This window comes from Ambystoma mexicanum, chromosome 5q (assembly GCF_040938575.1).
Source record: "Ambystoma mexicanum isolate Mex_15411 chromosome 5q, UKY_AmexF1_1, whole genome shotgun sequence".
NCBI classification, from domain to species: Eukaryota; Metazoa; Chordata; class Amphibia; order Caudata; family Ambystomatidae; genus Ambystoma; species Ambystoma mexicanum.
In genome coordinates this window covers 640,693,260-640,713,088 of record NC_090933.1, presented here as the reverse complement: position 1 = coordinate 640,713,088, position 19,829 = coordinate 640,693,260, and the positions used below count along the sequence as shown (strand labels likewise).

General features: G+C 44.6%; 1 protein-coding gene across 8 annotated transcripts in view; it reads left to right on the top strand.

Moving 5' to 3' along the window:
• ASPH (aspartate beta-hydroxylase) overlaps positions 1-19,829 on the top strand; it is a 1,438,894-nt gene that overhangs the window by 1,393,827 nt on the left and 25,238 nt on the right. For all 8 annotated transcript variants that reach the window (XM_069621106.1, XM_069621103.1, XM_069621107.1 and 5 more), the window contains one exon: positions 16,487-16,620. In XM_069621106.1, the coding sequence (XP_069477207.1) occupies positions 16,487-16,620 (134 nt within the window). The remainder of the gene's footprint in view (positions 1-16,486; positions 16,621-19,829) is intronic.

Below are 19,829 nucleotides of genomic sequence, written 5' to 3'. Positions count from 1 at the left end.
CACATGTATGGAGGCCCAAGACATTGTAAACTCTCCTAGACATGGTGCCGGTCTGGCCGCAGAAGACTCTATCTGGAGGTCTCTGGAGACGTGTCAGTGTTGCACACGTTTTCGTGGCTAAAACGTTCTGGTTTTGCCCGAGCTGTACAGTCCAAGTTATTGGATAGGCCATTTGATGGCATCAACCTATTTGGCGCCAAAGCTGATGAGTCCCTCAAGAAAGTAAATGCAAAACCACTTGAACTTTTGGGTCAATAAACAGCTCCTTTGAATGCTCCCTTTCCCTCCAGCACAAAGGGCTGATGAGTCAGACTATTTACATCTTTTGTCCACAGAGGAAGGGCAAAATGTGCCTCTACCATGCCTGCCCAGAGAAGCTTAATTTGCCCAGCCGACGTTGGGGAGCTCAGAAGAGCCAGGCCTCAAGAGCTTCAGTGCTGCCTCTGTTCAAGCCTCACTGAGCCCTCCTTCCCCATTCAGCTCCCCTTTCGGGTCATATCTCAATGATCTTCGAGGAGTGGCAAGCCACAGCCTTGGGTGCTAAAATTATTGTGGAGGGCTTGAGCCTTCCTTCAATGAAAAAGCCTCTATCAACCTCTGTTGGATTCTCACTGGAGCTCAGAGCCTGCACTTCTGAAATAACGGGCTATCCTTCTAGCCAAAGGGCAGCAAAGCAGGGGCCACCGCCTTTGGAGATTGGGTGGAATGTACTCACGATACTTCCTGAGTCCAAAATAAGGGGGAGGGGCGGGTCCGATTCTGGATGTCAGGCACTCGAATAAGTTCCTGAGAAAAGAAAAATTCAGGACAGTGACACTGAAGGAAATCCTCCAGGCTCTACATAGCTGTGACTGTTTGTTATCACTGGTATATCAGGATGCTTATTATCATGTACCAAGTCATCAAAAGCACAGATAGTTCCTCTGATTCATGATAGGCAGTTCCCCTTTTCAGTGCATGTGACCTTTTCGGGTTACCCTCCACTCAAAAGGTTTTCGCCAAGCTGATGGCAGTGCTGGCGGCTCGCCTCAGGAGGGACGAAGATATATGTTTTCAACCCACCTGCACAACTGGCTCCTTCAAACAGTGATCATTCGTTACCTCAGCAAGAGAGGGGGCATTGCCTCTGTGCAGAGAAGCAATAAGACTTTTGTTTTTGGCGATAGTGAACAGCATTTTGATCTCATGGGCTCCTCTGGCCATGATGTAGATTGTGGTGATAGATGCCCTGGGCAGGAAGAGCTTGGTTTCCCATGAGTTGGAGCTTTGCAAAGAGATCCTTCCAGATATTTTTACCCTTTGGGGGACCCTCTAAGACTGATTTGTTTGCTTTGAAAGACAAGTGTAAAGGCAAGCTTTTCTGCTTGAGGGAATTGCCTCCCAAGGGGCATTGGGAGGTGATTTTCTAGTAGAGTGGCATGTAATGCTCCACTACCTTCTTCTGCTGACTCCAGTCATCCCATTGGGTTCTCTTAAGGTCGATGATATTCAGGTGGTCTTCAATGGTTTTAACTGTGCCAGATTGGGCTCATACAACATGTTACCTGGACCTTCTCAAAATGTTTGTTCATGTTTATTTGTTTATATTGCGCCGGAGCACACAGGCTTGAGGACGCAGACAGTACGGACATATTACCAATTAGACGAACAGTAATGTCTTAAGATAAGACCAAGAAATGGCCATCGATCTGCCTAAATACTTCAGATACTAGACCTGCTGTCCAGTCAGGGATCATGTGCTTCATCTGTGCCCCCACTCTCTGAGTCTTCATGCATGGCTGTTTAGAGGCTGAGATACAGTGACTAGGAGTTGACTGATGAAGTCCTCTATGTGTTTCTGTCTGCACACTATGATGAATCCTATGGAGTAATCAGTGATTCCCTGTCAGATATCCCCTCCCACATGGCTAGGGGAAGGCACCCGCTACCTGATTCTGACCCTGGGGTTGGTATTATGAGGGAGGATCATGTGGAAGGAGATTGCTGTCGGGAGACGGTGGTGACCCCATCAGGAGAGACGCAGTATTCTTCCCTTTTTGAGGAAGAGAACCTCATAATTCCTAGGTTGTTGGCTTGTTTTCACTTAACATATCCACCCTGTTGTAAAACCCCCAAACCTATTCCAACAAAACACTCTAGGCAGAATACCATTAATGCCTCATATGCACATAACACACCTAACATCTCCTATCTCTGATGTTTTTGTTCTAAAGTAGAAGTCCCAGAAATCATATGGACTCCAACTCCCATAAAGCCTCAAGTAATGAAATGCGGAAGAGGAATGTGGATTGAAGGTAACACCAAGCTAAACATGCAAATGAGTTGTTGTAAGGAAGCCCGAGTGCCCAGGACATTTAAAAATAGTGTCTGCATTCAGGGAAAGAGAACCAGAGAAGAACGAAGCAGGCCTAAGTGAGAAAGAAGCTGCATGGGAGCGAGCTGTGTTGAAGAAGGTAGACACTTCCACGCTGCTTCTCGCAAGTATCACTTGCTGGCGTGGCACCAGGCCACAGTAGAGACAGCATGTACTGTGGGAGAACTGTTGAGGAGCCATCAGCAGAGCTACCAGGGATGCAGTCGTGCCGAGAAGCAGCAGTATTATTGGCGGGTGAACGCAGTGCTAACAGGAGAGTTGGGAAAGGGACCGCAGTTCGAGAAATGCCATCCCCGAGAGGAAGCTTCACCGTAGCAATGTGCCACAGGTCAAAAACGCTACCAGACACTGGTGAGTCTGTCCAGAGCCATTGGGGACCTCGGGGTGTACCGACAGGCATGTACGCAATTAAGAGACTGTTTTGAATACAGACCAAGTAAAATACAAAGACAGAGCTTGCACAAATCCTCATGTATGAGATGCCAATACGGGGAAGGTTGGATCAAGTATTACCACAAGCAAATTAATACAAATGAAGAAGTTAAAAGGCAGAACTTGAACAAGTCTGTGTACACAAGATGTCAATCTGGGGAAAGTTGAAATCAGTAGTACCTCAAGCCAATGAAGTATAGACACAGTGAAGGAATACAACTGGGCTGTACTGAATGACTGTGAACTCAGAGAAGATGTCCTGGTGAAAGGAGTACATTAGGCAGTGAGCATTTGGGGGGAAGATGCCTGGTAGGCAAGCATACCAGGGGATCTGCGGACCCCAAAAGGGGGGTCCTGGCAGGGATGTACACAAGGCAATCCATTCGAAATATAAGGAAAAATAAGATATTGTGGCAAGATACCAGGAAGTGGATCTAAGAACCAGATGAAAGGAAGTCCAGGCAGCCAAAACACCAGGCAAGCAAGATACCTGGCAGGGGAGTATACCAGGTGATCTAAGAACCAGGTGAAAGGAAATCCTGGCAGTCAAAACACCAGGCAAGCTGAAGTTAAATAAGCATGGTAAGATTGTGGGAACATACCTGGTAGCGGAGTATACCAGTGGATCTGATTAACCTAATAAAGAATTCCTGTTCTGGTAGTATACCAGGAAGTCAACTAAAAATCACAGAAAGAAACTTACTTTGCAAAACACATGGAAAAACAAGTATACTACAGACTCTAAGAAAACAAACAAGTTGTGAAATTGAACAAAGACTCTTTTCCTGTTGAAATGAAAATACCTTACGGAAGGGTATAAGCAGAGACCTGAAACGCTCAGAGGAGAGTTTGAAGAGAACCCTACGTGGACCATCTCATTGTGATTAAGACCCCTTTAGTTTGTGAACTCAGTGGAAAAAAACCTAGGAAGAGCTAAATGGTATGGGGCATATTGTTTGCACAGACACTTTCTGAACCAGGCATAAGGAACTAAGGAAACTGTTGTTTGAAAGAGACACGTTTGCCATCCTTAAGGAACTATTGTTTGAAATAGACACGTTATGCCATCCTGCCTGAATAATCCAGGGGAAGGGAGCCACCCTCTGGATCCAAGGCTTTCTCCTTGGTAAAGTATTTTTTTGTTGGATGTGTGTACTTGCTTTAATTGTGAACACTTTTTACTAAACCTAAGTGAGAGACATTTCCTTACACCCTCAGTTGTACATTTCTAGTGTCAATGGGAACCTGGCGGCAATTTCTGTTTTCAAAAGATCACCAGAGTAAGGTTCATTATTTCTATTCCCTTAGTTTCTGTTAGGGAGAATTCTCATAAATGGCTGATTACCCTTACCTAAAGAGTCCCCCAGCAGCCTTGCTGGATTTCTAGGATTTATTTCTTTCACCTGGTAAGAGTGTGAGCCTTGTTTTCCCCACTCTTACATGTGTTTTGCTGTGTGTGTTTTCACTTTTTGTGTGATCCTGGGCACTGGAGCCTCACCTACTCCATGTGCACCACTTTTTGTGTGTGTTACACAGCACCTTCAGTGCAGTGACACAAGGTTGTCTTTGAGACTTCCCACTGACTCCATTTTTCTCGGGCTGACTCCTGTCCCCCAGAAACAGGTAAAGTTGCCATTAACTTTATATAGTCACTTTAAACCACAGACCTAGTACACCCCATCTTACATGGAGTATTGGAAAGGGTTAATTCTTATCCCTTTTTTTCTGTGCCTCTTGGAGCCTTGTTTCGCTCCCTTAACATTAAGACTTGGCTGACGGCAGTGGTAAATACCCTAACTTTCCTACCGCAATTATCTTATATAAACGTGGTATTGTTGCAGGCTATTATAGTAGCCTCGAACATAAACCCGCTTGACCAAACACATTTTATTTTGGTTCCGGCTGGGTTTATTCACCATTTCTTTTTAAAGTCTTTCTCGTGTTTTTCTCTGCGCGCCAAATCGGGGATGATTCCTTTGTTCGCTGTCTTTTCAAGGGCTTCTGCACAGAAGCACTCCTTAAAGCGCCTGATAGTCTAGAGGGGCAGGATGTGAGGGAGGGATATTCAGACCCCTGCCATGGGTTGCCTTAGCAAGCCAAGTCGCACTCTTGTCTGATTGGCTAAGGGGACTGGTCTTGCCAGGCCAGCCACCCTGTTGTGTGATTGACAGCCAGGCTGTATGAATGGGGGAAAACTGCATAAAAAGCAGGTCTCTGGGACTGGAAGAGCAGAGTCGCCACTAGAACGAAAGAACCAATGAGGAACTGGAAGAAGAGGACCCCTACCACGACTGAACCGCCCGGTTAAGCCCTGCTGCATGTCTGAATCTCCAAATCCGACGACAGAGAAGATCCTCCAGGAAACGTCTACCCTTGAGCTGGTGGGACCAACCAGTTTGCCCAAACTGCAAGCCAGGACCCCTCCTCTGGTCGAATTCGCTGTACCGAGCTACAGTGGGCAGGATAGCCAGGAAGGTCGGACCCTGCTTGGGTTTTAAGGAGCGCACCTTTTATTCGTTGATTTGCTCTGCTGCTGGTCTCTTCCCTTGGTGGCGCAGGACCCTCCAGTCTTCCTACTTCGTGTCAGTCCGACAGTGGCTTCAGGAACCATGAGCCTGCAGGAACCACCAGGAACGTCCGCCTCAGCTACAGCTCCCTCTCCGTTTCAAGGTACTGTGCAAATCCGGTTGTCCGTTTCGGTCAGCAGCAGTGAAATTGTTTGAAATCTTTCCCCAATCCGAGGGCTTGTCCTTCTCTTCTCTTTGAACTAACTTTTCTAGCAACCAACCTCGTCCGGAATCTGTGCCACGAACTTTACCGCAAACTACCCTGAACTGTGTGATCTTGAGCAAAAGACTTTTGTCCTATTGACTTTGGCCCTAAGCCTTTAATATCTGATCTCCTCACTGTAGTCTCTCTTTTTCTATTGCCCTGATTACTTACTTGTTGGTTTTGCCTAATTTCTTATAACTTTCTCTTTCCCTCACATTTAAATTGCTGGAATGCCATTATGCTCCCACTTCATTTGAGAGCTTAACTTGTCTGGAATTTAAGGGAAGTGGTGTGGTGTATTTATGATTGTGATTTTTGACTTGCTTAGAAAGGTGAACTATTATACAACTGTTAAGTAAATAAATATATATTCTTTTACTTTGAAATCTTGAGTCAGGGTTTGCCTGAACCATAGTAATTGCTGCCCCTTTGTGTAACTCTTGTACTGCTCACTTACTCTTGAGATAAGTCTGGCTGCTCCGCTACTGTTGCCACTATAACTGTGTAGTACAGGCTTGTACCAAAGGTGACATTGTACTGTCACTTGTAGTCTTAATTGTGTGTAGTGTTCCCAAAGGGTACTGCATATAATTCTGCACTTCCTGAAGCACTTCACCAACGTGCTTCTGCCTACGCAGTTCGTGTTCCCACCATGGGTCATTGATTTGGTTCTGATGTTCCTTATGGGCTCCCCCTTTGATTCTATGCATTCGTGTTCTCTCAGACTCCTTTCTTTGAAGACAGTATTTTTGTTGGCAATTACATCAGCAAGACCTGTTAGTGAGCTCCAGATGCTCTCTTTCAAGCCAGCTAAACTCCATACTTCAAGGGAATGGGTCACTCTTAGAGTGAGAACCTCCTTTCTGTTAAAGTTAGTTTCAGAGTTTACCATCAAGCAGTAAGTTCAGTTGCCAGTTCTTTTCCCTTGCATCCTCAGCCATCTAAGGATGCGCAGAGATTACATGGGTTGGACCCCAAAAGACCTTGCCTATGCATCAATAACAGCTTACTTCTGTGAGGATGAACAGCTTTTTGTTTCATTTGCTCAGGCTCGGCTAGGGAAAGCAATCAAGCAGGCGATCTTGCACTGGATATTGTTTTGCATTCCTGAATGCTATGTAAAAGCAGGCAAGAAGATATCTCCTTGCTTGTTTTTACAATGTGAGTCAGGGCCCACTCTACTAAAGTGGTCACAAACTATTTAGCGCTGCAGAGATGGGTGCCACTGGTAGAGATTTGGCAGGCAGCAACATGGTTCTCTTTACACACTCCAAATACTACTGCTTGGACTCTTTGGCAGGATAGGACACTCACTTTGGTTTCAGAGATTGTTGGTTTGAATAGACTTGTGCTCCCTACACTTCACTGGTAGGTTGGTATTGATGTTGTAGTCTATCAAGCAAACTGTGGGAGGATGCAATCCAATTGAAGGGAAAATTACTTACAATGTAATGTTGTTTCTATCAATTCTCCTCCCACAGGTTCCTCGTCGCTCTCCCATCCTGGCCAACTGGAGAGCCAATAAAATGAACTCTGTCTGAGATCAGTTGAAGATGTTCTTTTTGATCTTACAATTTATACATTCTCCCTATTAGCGGTTCCTCGGCTGCTGAGCCAGTGGGAGAAAGGGGAGAACTGAGGTCATGGGGCACAGTTTGCTTCCTGTGTAGGGCAGTGACGTCATGTCTCGATAAGGCAGATCATCGCATGTGATTGGCACAGAGCTATACTAAGCCTCCTGCTGAAAGTTTCAGAGAACAACCTGTACTGGAAGATATCTATGAAGATGATGAATTTGTGGGAAGGCAATCCATGGTAACAAAATTAAACTGTAAGTAATTATCCCTTCAAAACTCCGAGCTCAACACTACGACCTGAAATCTAAGGACTCAAGAGAGATTTCACGAGGGCACACTGAGAATAATATTTCACTGTGGGACCGGAGTGTGAAGTCCCAAGAAACATTATGGAGAAGAAAGTGTCTGAGAGCTACTGACCACCTGACACCTTATGCCAATGGTGATACATTTTAGAATGCAATTGATGAGTTTTGTGAGTTGGTGATTTGACTGGTTTGATTTCATAAGCATGGCAACATATTTGTGCATTAGTCAATTAATATTATTCTGTTTACTGACTTGACAGATAAACAATCATATCAGGTATCAAATCCTTCTGTAAAAAGAAACATTTTTACAGCAGTGGATTACATTTAGTAGAGATAGTGATACCACACTGACGATCCATAATAAAAGTGAGACGCATATGTGGTTCATTGTTGCATCCGTCAAAAATGATAATAAAATCCATGCAGGATAGCCACAGTTGCATCAACAGAGTCAGTATTACTTATTAAAAGCAGAAGAGAAACAGACAGGGAAACCATTAGAGTATCACCATCCTGAAGATATGCCCCAGAAAACAGATTTCTCGGGGGGTTTATAGGGTTTTACACAATACGAGCTATACGTAAGACAGTAAGATACATTTTGTTGGCTACATTTAAACATTGCACTTCCTAATAGAACATTCTCTGACCATGTGAGGCCTGGATAAGAGCACCATGTTCTTTCTGTAGGGTTCTGCTCTTTATACCCATGGGACAATTTCTCTGCTTACGGTGGATCACTCCTTCATACATCATGAGTCCCAGCCTGGTAACTAATACCCATAGGACATTTATTTCAGGTTTCAGGCGAGAGCCAGCCATGCCTTCATTTGTGACATATTATTTGGTTGTCAGCGCTGGGCATGCCTATGTCCTGGGCTGAGACAGTCATTACAGTCGGTCAGCCTTCTGGAACGCTTGTAGGGAGCATTCTGTCAACTCCAGTCACCAGGTTCCTGGGTATGAGTGGTCTTAGCTGCAGTATGCCTTTTCCAGGCAGCAGTCACCTCAAATACTCCCTGGTAATATTATCGCCACCAATAATATCAACATATATATGGTCGTGGGGTAAGGTTATAGTGTGATGCTGGAAATACATCGGAGGGACAGGGCCTCCGTTTCCTTGTCCTTTACTGCTTTTTATCATGTGTTCTGTCGTGTTTTCTGCACATGAGTTCATGTGGGACTCCTAGCAGTGCAGTTCTTCCTGTTTTCGGTTTGGTGTACAGACCCATGGGATACCCTTATGGCACCCATGGGTGGGGGTACAACCCTGTGCCCCTAGTGTATGTTTTTGGGCACCTGTGTGTGGCCCACAGAGCAAGGTATGGGCTGGTGGCAGCTCCATGCTGAATTTGACTAGTGCTCTGAGTATCCTCCATTTTGGGATATCCAGGCCCTGCCATTGGAATCATTTGATTCCTGAGAGGAAACAAGATGGCCCCCGTGGCCTCTTGCTTTCTATCGCCTGTTACCTTGTTTTACCAAAGTCCTGGGAAGCCCTGACTCTGTCCCTTCCCCCTGACTGGCTGTTGGGTGGAAGTTCCATATATGGTGTTGTTGTGAAGTCCAGGCCAGACTGGCTGGAGCCTTCCCAGTGACTTTATGTTGTGGGTACACCCTGTGGGTGGGACCTGGGTGAATGGAGTGTGTGACCAATATGCGCTTCTTGTTCTGGATGTCTGTTTTCTGGTGTTTGACACAATGACTCAGACAGCCCTGCCCGAAACTGGCATGAATGCAGTGTGGAGTGTTGAATGGCTGGGTACTTGTCCCAATACACATAACTTGTTGTGAGTGTCTGGAGAGAAGTGAATGGCCTGAATACACTATGCACCTGATTGGCTGCCTGCCTGCATGAGAATGCCCTTCTGACCGATTGGTTGCCTGAGTGTGACCCAGCAGTATGAAAGGGAGATCAACTAGCATATCTGGGGGGCTCTCACTGCTAGAATTTGTGTTCAGAAGCTGAGGAGAAACTGGAGTTGAAACTGAAGCTTAACCTTGAAGCCCTGCTGGAAGTGAAGTCTTGCTGTTGCTTTACTTCGTCGATCTGAAAGCTGCTGTTTCTCCAAGGACTGACCCAGACAGGACCTGGTAAGGCGCCCTCTACCCGACCTTCGAGGGCCCACCGTGCACCAGCTGATCTTTGCCAAAGCTCCCTGATAGACAAACCTACAACAGGCTGCCGACCGGAGACGGGGACCGCCGCGGAAGGAGAAGCGCCCGGACACTGTTGTCCATCAGCGTCGACGACCGCCGCCGCCATGCTCCCTTTGCCTAAGTAACATTTGATCCAAGGACGCTCTTGCCTGCACCGTCGACCGCTTTGTCCCTCCAGAGAAAGTCGGGCCGCCGAGGAGCATCCGCCGGTGGGTTTCCCACCACCTGACGACCGTAGAGACGCCGGATGACTCACCGCCTTTGCTGGGCCACAGTTCTTCACAATCTCTTTGTGGTCCTGAAATATCGTCATTGAGGTGCCCCGCACGCCTCTTCCTTGCAGGATGCCAACGCTCCGCCATCGACGAGCACTGCTAGGAACGAAGCTGTCACCTCACCGTCATCGTTCAACCCTTGTTCCGCGTGGGATCTCAACGATCCGTGGCTCCTGCCTTAAAGGGAGCCACTCAACAAGGATCCATCAACAACCCGACGACAAACTCTGTTATTCCAGGTACATTGGGGTGGTAGAACTATTTTAGAAGGAAATAAGACTCTTGTGAACAATATATGGACTGGGCTTGCATGATATCTTTATTTATAAGTTGCCCAGGTGGGGGGGGATCTCCACACAGAACTGTGTCTAGGTAACGGGCCAGTATTCTGCCAATTGTTCTAACCAACTGCTTTCCTCTTATGTCTATTGTTGGTTACCTCTATTAATTGATTTGTGTGACATTTAACCAGAGTACAATTGATACACTTTAAAGGAATCTAATAATAATTGTGGTACCACTTAGAACTGTATATATTTGCCATTCTAGATTCACTGAGCACAAAGTTAGTTATTGTGATTGTGTACATAACCTTGAACTTAATTATATAAAGACTGTGTTTTAAGAAATACAGTGCGTGGACATTCCTTTGTGGGGGCTTGGGGACTACACTATACTTAAGAACCAGCCAGCATCACCTCCTGAGAAGCTAGGCCCTGATTGCTTGCCCATTGCTACCAACAATAGAGAATCTTGGCTGGGGTCCTCTGTGCCTCAGTAAAGGAGGGCATCACACAACTGTATATCATTAAGAATAGGCAGTCTAGGAGTCCCATTTAGAATGAGACAAAGGCGCTACTGAGCAGTGGACGAAGAGATACAGGGTCGGTTTTGAAAGACAGCAGGATAGAAGAAGAATAACTGTCTATCCCTGTCCTAGCCCTATAAGTAGGGAAAACAACTTTCCTTAGAAGGCACTGATGTGCCGCTTCCAAAAAAAGTGGGGTCAAGAAAAGAAGTCACAGAGAATTCATTTTTGAAGAAAAACAACAACATAAAAGTTGTTAGACTCCTGTATATCATCAGTCACTGTAAGAACTCTCAGTGTGATTGAGGCAAACGTGTGTAAAAGTAAAGTTTACACCTTGGACTGAGAACACATATACAAAATGTATATATAAAACAAGTATGGTCTGTCTATTATGGGTACATGATACTTTCACTATCCCACTACCATCTTTAGAAAACCGACAGACCGTAACTCCCTGTTACAATATTCGAACTTCCACCCAAAAAGCCTGCGGGAAAATCTACATTTTGGGCAGTTTCTCAGGTACAGGTGAAACTGCTCCAGCCTACAGGAGTACGACACACAATCCCTAATCCTGAAAGAACGCCTTCCGGAAAGCGGATACCCTAAGAAAATCATTAGACAAGCCAGAAAACAGGCTAGAAATATCCCCCGGGATGTCACATTACAACAGACCAAACGCCCAGAGGGACAGCAAACGATAACAGCAATTTTGGATATTCCTCCAAAATTAACCAAATCAAAAGGGAAATTTTAAAACTGTGGCCCATCCTCAATGTAGGGGCAGTAGACCTTGCTCCCCCCGTTTTGCCATCAAAAAGAGAAAAAACATTAGAGATACCCTAGTACACTCCTATAGGGAACAGGGTAATGAAACACCTACCACTTTATGGAATACTACACCAGCTATCGGACACAGACCTTGTGGCCAATGCAACGTGTGTAACTTGTCAACACAGACTAAAACTCTAGAACTGGGCCGTCGTACCCCCTGTAATCAAAACACCCTGACGAATTGTAGTACAGTAAATGCTATCTACATGATTACATGTCCCTGTAATCTGGTGTATATAGGGATGACCAGCAGACCCCCCATCTTTTACTGCCCCCCATTTTTTGTAAGCGGCACATCAGCGCCTCCTAAGGAAAGTTATTTTCCCTACTTATAGGGCTAGGACAGGGATAGACAGTTATTCTCCTTCTATCCTGCTGTCTTTCAAAACCGACCCTCTATCTCTTCGGCCACGGCTCAGTAGCACCTTTGTCTCGTTCTAAATGGGACTCCTAGACTGCCTATTCTTAATGATATTCAGTTGTGTGATGCCCTCCTTTACTGTGTTACAATATTAGCCTGTTAGGGCTTCACCCTGTTCACTGTAACCTCAGTGCCCTTTGGGGTATAACTGTCCTCTGTGCCTCTCCTCTGCCATATAGAGAGCAGGAGTACAGACACCCCCCTCCAGTCTTTACACATAGGTGATATTATTAGCAGGGATAATTTATGGGGTTATTGGGACCGGAGGTTGCAGGGTGACCCCCACTCCATTCAAAAAATAATGGTGGATGCGGGGCTGTCCATGGCTTAATATCACTGCAAAAATATGGCAATATTTTTGTAGGGTGATATTTTTGCGGAATATTAACACATGGAACCATATTCCCTTGGGATGGTTAGGAGGAAGAGCTTTCCTCTTACATGGACGTCTTGGCCTTCGTCTCTATGGCAGATGACTTTGGAACAGATTGGTCTCGCAACCAGGTTCCAGATGAATCCTTCTTTAAGTGTCCAAGGATGAATCAGCTAAGTAGAGAGGATTGGTTCCTCTCTAGCCTTCTCTAATTGGTCCAATCCTTGCTTCTGTATCAAGAGTCCTTTGCCTTATGATGTCATACAAAGAGTTCTCTGTGTGCAGGAAGTTGCGGGGAACAGGAAGTATGGACTTTCTAGCAAATCCCAAAGTAGTGCAACCCTTCTTAATCTCTGAGAGTCATATCCTGGGCTTCTCTGACTCCGTCCCCTTCCTCTGTCTTCATACAAGAAAGAGTCAATAGCTTGTGGCTGTATATTTATGTAATCCCAGAAGCCACAATGTCGAAACCAGGCATGGCATATATTTAGTTATTAATCAAACTACCACTGACTCTTGAATTCCACAATTATATCATTTTTATCAGGGCTACCTAAGATTAAAAAAACTTCCCCTGTCTGTTGGAACTTTGGGTTCCAGGAGGCTTTGTTCAGGAATGCACATGTGAGTTTCGAACTTGCCATGTTGCTATTATTAGGCAGCTGCATGGTCATGTCAGTAAATCCCACAGCACTATACCTTTGGGAGTACAGTATTATGAAAGCAAGCTTACTTAGCAGAGCTCACTTTTAGAGGCAGAAATACCAGTACCATTTGATCACTAAAAAGCTTAGGCTCTTCTGTTCTTACGGAGTGCATTCTGTCACAGTGTTCATGAGAGAACATAAAATATTGTCAGCACAGGCTCATATTTGAGAGCTGTCAGTCTCTTGGATGGATAAAGCTATGTATAAACTAGCACTGCCCTATAAGACAAAGGCAATTACCTATGGAGCACAGAGCAAGATGTTCAACTAATTCACACACTCATAGTACATTACTGTGTGGCTCCGATCCGGAGGTGAACCTCCGGTGAGAGCTACTAGGTGGCACTGTATGTGTGTACCTTTTTAGCTGAAATGCCCTATTCTACTCACCCATTGCTTGTAGAAGTTTTCTTTTTTGAACCCACCATTATAATGATGGTGAATGTTAAATCGGCCCCAGTGCCAACCTACGCCACACCGTGCTCCCCAATAAGAGTTTCACCCTTATGTGTTTGGTTGTTGCATCATTGAGAGCAAGAGTCTTTGGTTGATAAAGGGATGTATAAAATAGCACTGCCCTACAGGCAATGTCATTTTCCTAAGGAGCAAAAGACAAGCTTTTCAGCTAATTTGCATAGACATAGGGCATTGGTGTGTGGCTTTGATCTGGAGGCGAAGCTCCAGTGATGGCTACTAGATGGCACTATGTATGTGTAGGTTTTAGCTGAAAAGGCTATTCTCCTTTCACATTAGAAGTTGATGTCTTTTTTTCCTTTGCGTTTTTTTAAACCCAGCATAACATTAAGTAGATGTTGATTAGTAGGGTTGGTGATTCCACACATCCTTGTAGTGTATCATTTCTGTGTGACAGCATTGTGTTAGTCTTTCCTGCCATTCAGGTTGGGGATTTGTAGAAAGGTTTGCCTTGCCTGTTTTCAAACTATCACCTAATTACAAGTTGGATTGCATAGGATATGTACAGCCTGGAGTACTTCAAAATAGAACATATTTAAAATACCACTTGCTTGTAGTGTTACTATATGCATGCAATGGGGCCCTCAGTATTCGTATTCCTTCTGGCAATCTTACACATCTCAACACTTTCACAGTGTGTTAGGGAGAATTCTCTGTTTAAGCTGAATTTCCTAACCTAGTGAGTCCCCCAGCAGCGTTGCTGGATTTCTGGAGTTTGTTTTTTTCTCCTGCCAAGAGTGAGACTCTTTTTTCACACTCTTGGACATGATTTCTGGTGTTCCTTTGAATGTTCATGTGTTTTATGGGCTATGGGGTCTTTTACTCCATAGGGTCTCATGTGTTTTTTACTATGTGTGTTACACAGCACCCTCCGTGCAGTAACACAGGGGTGTCATAGTAACCCCCCACCATAGAGTCCATACCCTGGGACTGACTACCGTCTCCCAGGGCATGTAAAGTCACCATTGGCTTTACTAGTCCCAAATTACTAACAGACTGGTAGGGGCAACCTCGTCGAGGTTTGGCTGGTGGCAATGGGTACTACTCTTTATATTCGACCGCGAATATATCTCTATGGGATTTTCCCATTGTTCGAGGCTAATACTTTTTAACATAGCCTCTAACATACTGCCGGTTTATTTATTTAATATTAATTCACCGGTTGGTATTTTCTGCCAAAACTCGGTTTTAAAATGGCGTTTGTGTTCGCCTCTGTAACTCCAAACCAAAGGTCGAGCTCTTTGTTCCACTTTTGGCGGGCTTCTACACAGAAGCCCTCCAACGTGGTGCCACTCTGTCTGGGTACCACAGGGGGTGTGGAAGGGGGTTTAGGCACCTTGAACTAAGTTGCCTTGCCAACTCAGGTCGCACTCTTGCGTGATTGGCCCACGTGGTGAGCCGCCCCGCTCACCACTTAGCATGTGTGATTGACAACTAGGCTGAATGAATGGGGGTTTCTTGCATAAAAGCAGGGCTTTTGGGACTGGAACTTCAGAAGTCGCCACAGGACCCGAAAGCCCGAAGAGGGAGAAGCTGAGCCGACTTGCTGCGACGACAGCACTGGTGGAGCCCTGCTGAACCGACTCACCACTTCCCAACGACAGAGGAGATCTCCCTCTTTAAGGGAGTTTATATCTTTTAGTGACCGTGTTTTTGAACTGCTGGATATTGGTGCCAGTGTGATTACTAGATGTGTTTTTAAATAAATAATTATATCTCTTTTACACCAAGCTCTGGTCAGTGTTTACTTGTTCTACTGTGTTCTTTTGACCTATTGAGAATACTCTGTATACTGCCTAACTCTTCTTGAGAGAAGTCTGACTGCTCAGCCACAGCTACTACCGGGTAAATGTGGGTGGTACAGACTGCTACCAATTGGGTTTACTGCCAAGCACCTGTGGTCTTAAATCTTTTGCAGTGGTCCCAGAGGGAACTGCACAGGTTTCTGCCTAACACAGTGGTTACTCGTTCTCACTTCAAGCACCCCCTCCCCCCCCCCGGGCAGTCTGGTGCATTTCCTAATGTGCTCTAGACCCCCGACAGGCCTGTCTGTCCTCACTCTTATTCGTTCCCTTTCCTCAACCTGCACGTTTCACTGCCTATTTCCATTTGTTTCTCAGACATATAATACGTACATAACCACTATTTCTCTCAACATTTGTAACTTCCCCTCCCTGAGCTGCATATCTGCAAAAGTTGCCAGTTGTTGTCTATGCGTCTCCCTGTACCTTGCCACTCATCAACCATAACCAGCCTTTAGTCCCACATTGCCCAACACTGCCCTGGTTTCCCCTGCAAGTGATTTCCATCTCCCAGTCTGCTACCACAAACTACTGAGAAGGTTCAGAGAAAAGCGGGCTCCTCTAGTCTTGCACATCCACCTCCCTCCCCACTGACCCAGCCCTGCTATTAAATTACTGAGTGTGGCCCAGTGCTGAGGAAGGAGACCTCAAAAGAGAACACATGGGAGAAACAACGAGCAACCCAATTTACTACATTGATTTTTGTTTAAAAAAAGAACATTCTAAATATGTTGTATCGATTCTTCTCTGATCTGACCAAGCTACATTTCCAAGTGTTGATGGAATCGGCAACATTAAATAAGAAACTTGTAAGTGTCTTGAGTTCTTAAGGAGAAGTTACTCGGATCACTGTCACACATAGAAAGCACATATCATGAGGATCTCTAGCAATATATACCTCAAAGCTTACCTCGTGTTATAAATTGAAATTAACCTTTTGTGGAAAGGAACAAACATACACCTTATCTTAAGAAGAAATGCTGACTTAAATACGCTGCTAAACAGTGTTTATTTCACCAGTTGAGGTTGCAGATGCCAGTGGGTAATAAATGACAGTTTTTGGAGACCCAGTAACAAAGTCAAAATATTTGATTTTTGACTAATACATTTGTATGTATTGGTGTTGGAACTTCCTCTATACAATTTGTGTTTGTTTGCAGATCAAGTATTCGGTCATGCATCCTGGAACGCACGTATGGCCTCACACAGGGCCAACCAACTGTCGGCTGAGGATGCATTTGGGATTGGTTATACCCAATGAGGGCTGCAGGATCCGGTGTGCAAACGATACCAGGTGACCTGCATTCTTTTTACCATTTTATGACATTGCAGAATTGTATGTTTGAAACAATGCCTTAAGCTCTCTTGGTCACCTTCTGGCAACTTGGAGCTTGAGACTTTAGAAAGAAGTGAAAGGGAAACAAAGATTGCATGAAAGTGTGCGTTTGTTGTATAGCAGCTTGTCAAATCAAAAGTGTCTTTTGATTAACCCTGAGCCTTCGCTTGGCGTCCTTCTTGGTAAAGGTGGCAGAATAATCCTCATCTGGTTGCCTAGCAGCAGCATCTTTGTCTAAGTGTAGTTTGATTCAGAGGTGCAATTTGATACATTTATTTCAGGAGAAAGAGATTCTCTTACATTAGTATTGGGGTGGGAGCATTTGCAGTGTAGCAAACATGTCTGCCAGTGCAGAGCTACACTGCATGATGCATACCTTCTGTAATATTCCCCAGGAACTTTCAGATTCGATGAATTTGGCCAGTGTGCTTTGAAACAGTGATTATATATATATTTTCTTTTACTAAGCATGCATATGGCTGTTACAACACAAACATATATGCACGAATCCTTATTTTTCAAACATAACACGTATCATCTTAAAAATGTCAACCATAAAATCATACTTTTTCACAATATAATACATCAGATTACTATTGTTACTACTATGAAACACTCTCCATAACATTTGCACACTTATACCTCTCACATAACAACTACATTTTAACAAGATCCTTTAAAAAAATAGCCACTAGCTGAGCGTGGCAGAGTGTTTGACTGAGTGTTTGGTGTGCGAGCACAGTTACATTTCTACTGACTTGGAGTCTTTTGGAAAAGCACTTTGCAGTCTGTTATTACTTTCTACTGGGAGAGGAGCCGCAAGAGCCTTTAAAAACAATAGCCACTAGCGCCGGAGTGACTGCGGCCTAGAAAAGCCTTTGAGCTCCATTGCACAGTGGGTTGTTGTTCTATTAGCCAACTCGTATTTCCAAGTGTTGAAGTGACTGTGCGCTAGTAAAGCCGTTGAGTTCCATCACAAAACGGTTTGCCCTCTCTGCCAATCAGTTATTGCTAAGTGTTGGAGCGACTGTGGGCAAGTTAAGCCCTTGAGCCCCGATATTTAGCTAGTGAATTATATTGTCAATCTGTAAGTGCTGAGATCTGGAAATTTGGGTTGTGCTTGAATATATGAACTTTAACTCACCAGTGCAAGTATATTTGGACCGTCAGCTCCATTAAGTCGTTGAACATTAACGAACTGAATGAAGAAAGTTTTATTTTTCTACGGTGTTTACGTTGAATGGACTGTTTATATGTTTAGGAAATATATGATTGTCTAGTGAGCTGGATTATTAAGTACACACGTGAACTATTTTTTTAGTGCTAAAGTGTTTAAATTAATTGTTGGATCAGCTGGAATCGCATCACCTGTGTTAAAATACTTATGGGGAAGGAATTTTAAGCATCACGTTGGTTCATTTTGTTCTAGGTGGAACTGCTTGTCAGCCTATCAGGAGACTGGATTCAGTTTACCTTACCATAGAGCCCAGAATTTTTTTCAGCAACCGTAGGGGTTTAGTCGTTGCTGTCTTAGCCTTATTTCTCTCCTGTAGAGCGCGCTTTGGAAGGCATTGCCAAATTTGATCTACAAAATTATACTTTCTATCTTATAAAATCGTCTATTTTTAATTATAAATCTATATTTTTTTGTTTTTGTCTTCCCTTTTACGAGGGAGGTTGGGGGAGCAAGGTGTGAGTATCTCGAGCGGATCATTGGCTCTCTGGGATTTTTTTATCCCCCCTCCCTATATTTCCTGCTATGCGTGAATTAAGGAGCGGGAAAAGTTACACAACGGTCATGGCCAAACCTCAGTACATTTCGGATGCTGAGATGTTATTGGCCATGTCTATACCCCTCCCCTTGTCCCCGGAGGGGGCCCGCGAGTTTAAACATTCGAGACTCCACTCAGGCTGTACTGTCTGCTCGGCTGAGCTCCTTGGGAGTAGAGAACCATAGTGTTCCCCTGGTTGATAGCACCCACCCCAAGCCAGTAAAGGAAGGGGGGGTGGGTTCACTGATAACCTAATGTTTCCACCTTAAAGTGAGATCAAAGTGAAAAGTGGTTATCGAGGATATTCCCGGGGGTTCACTTGAGGAGAATATATTATATCTTGAAGATTTGCCTAATCGGTCATCTATCTTGGAGGAAAATTTCTCGGTATATGATATATCCTGTTGAGAATCAAGCGGTGGGGGAGATAGACTTTTTTTTTGTGTCTCCTCCCCCTTCGAACTTTTGAGGCACCCCTCCCTTTCCAATTCGACCAAGAATTTCCAGTGGAATGCTCCGACGTCCCAGAAGGGGTAAAAGAAGACATCAGGAAAAATTCTATTGTCCTACAGTCAGTGGTGGAAAAGATTCTGATGCCGATGCAGAGCCAGGAAGCAAAGCTGTCTCAACTTGAACTTAGGATAGCAAGTATGACAGGGAGGGGGGAGGTAAGGGGGCTAAAACTAGTGCAAATGATCACCTAGTAACGGAGATAGATGATATAAAGGATTGTAAGGTGCAGGGGGGTAAACAGGATTCTGAGAGTGGAAGTAACGGCCCACTAGGCAAGGAGGTTATAGATTTACCCATCGGTATTCCCAGCAAAGAGGTAACCTGCAGGATTGCCAATGATAATTACTTATACATCTCAAAAAAGGAAATCACAGGAGGCCCGGGGAGATCCCGTTAAGAAGAAATCTAAGAACATGTCACCCCCTAAATTTAGTGGGGGGGGGAGGCTAAATCCTTTGTCTACCTTCTTAAATCAGCTGGTAGTAAGGGACATATTATTTAAAGGTGCTCCTAAAATTAGCCCGGTTAAAATCTGAAAACCCTTAGTGGAGACCCCGGTGTTGAAATCTGCACCCTCCTCTATGGAAATCCGCTTTTTGAAATGACAGAATAGAACACAGTTAATCTAAGCAAAAGAGATTATTGATAAGTCTGAGTGAGAAGGAGAAAAAGGCTTGGGATCTGGGATGTCATGAGTCAGATCGAACATTAAGTAGCAGTGGGGTGCTATTGGGGGGGAATGGTGTCGGGGGGGAAACAAGTTAGTTATTCCTAAATTGGATGAGGAAAAGTGTATGTGTGTGCCCTCCCAAGTGACATCTGTATTGTCAATTCCGCCCCAACCAAACATTTTTTGCAGACCAAGCGAAGATCTTAAAATAA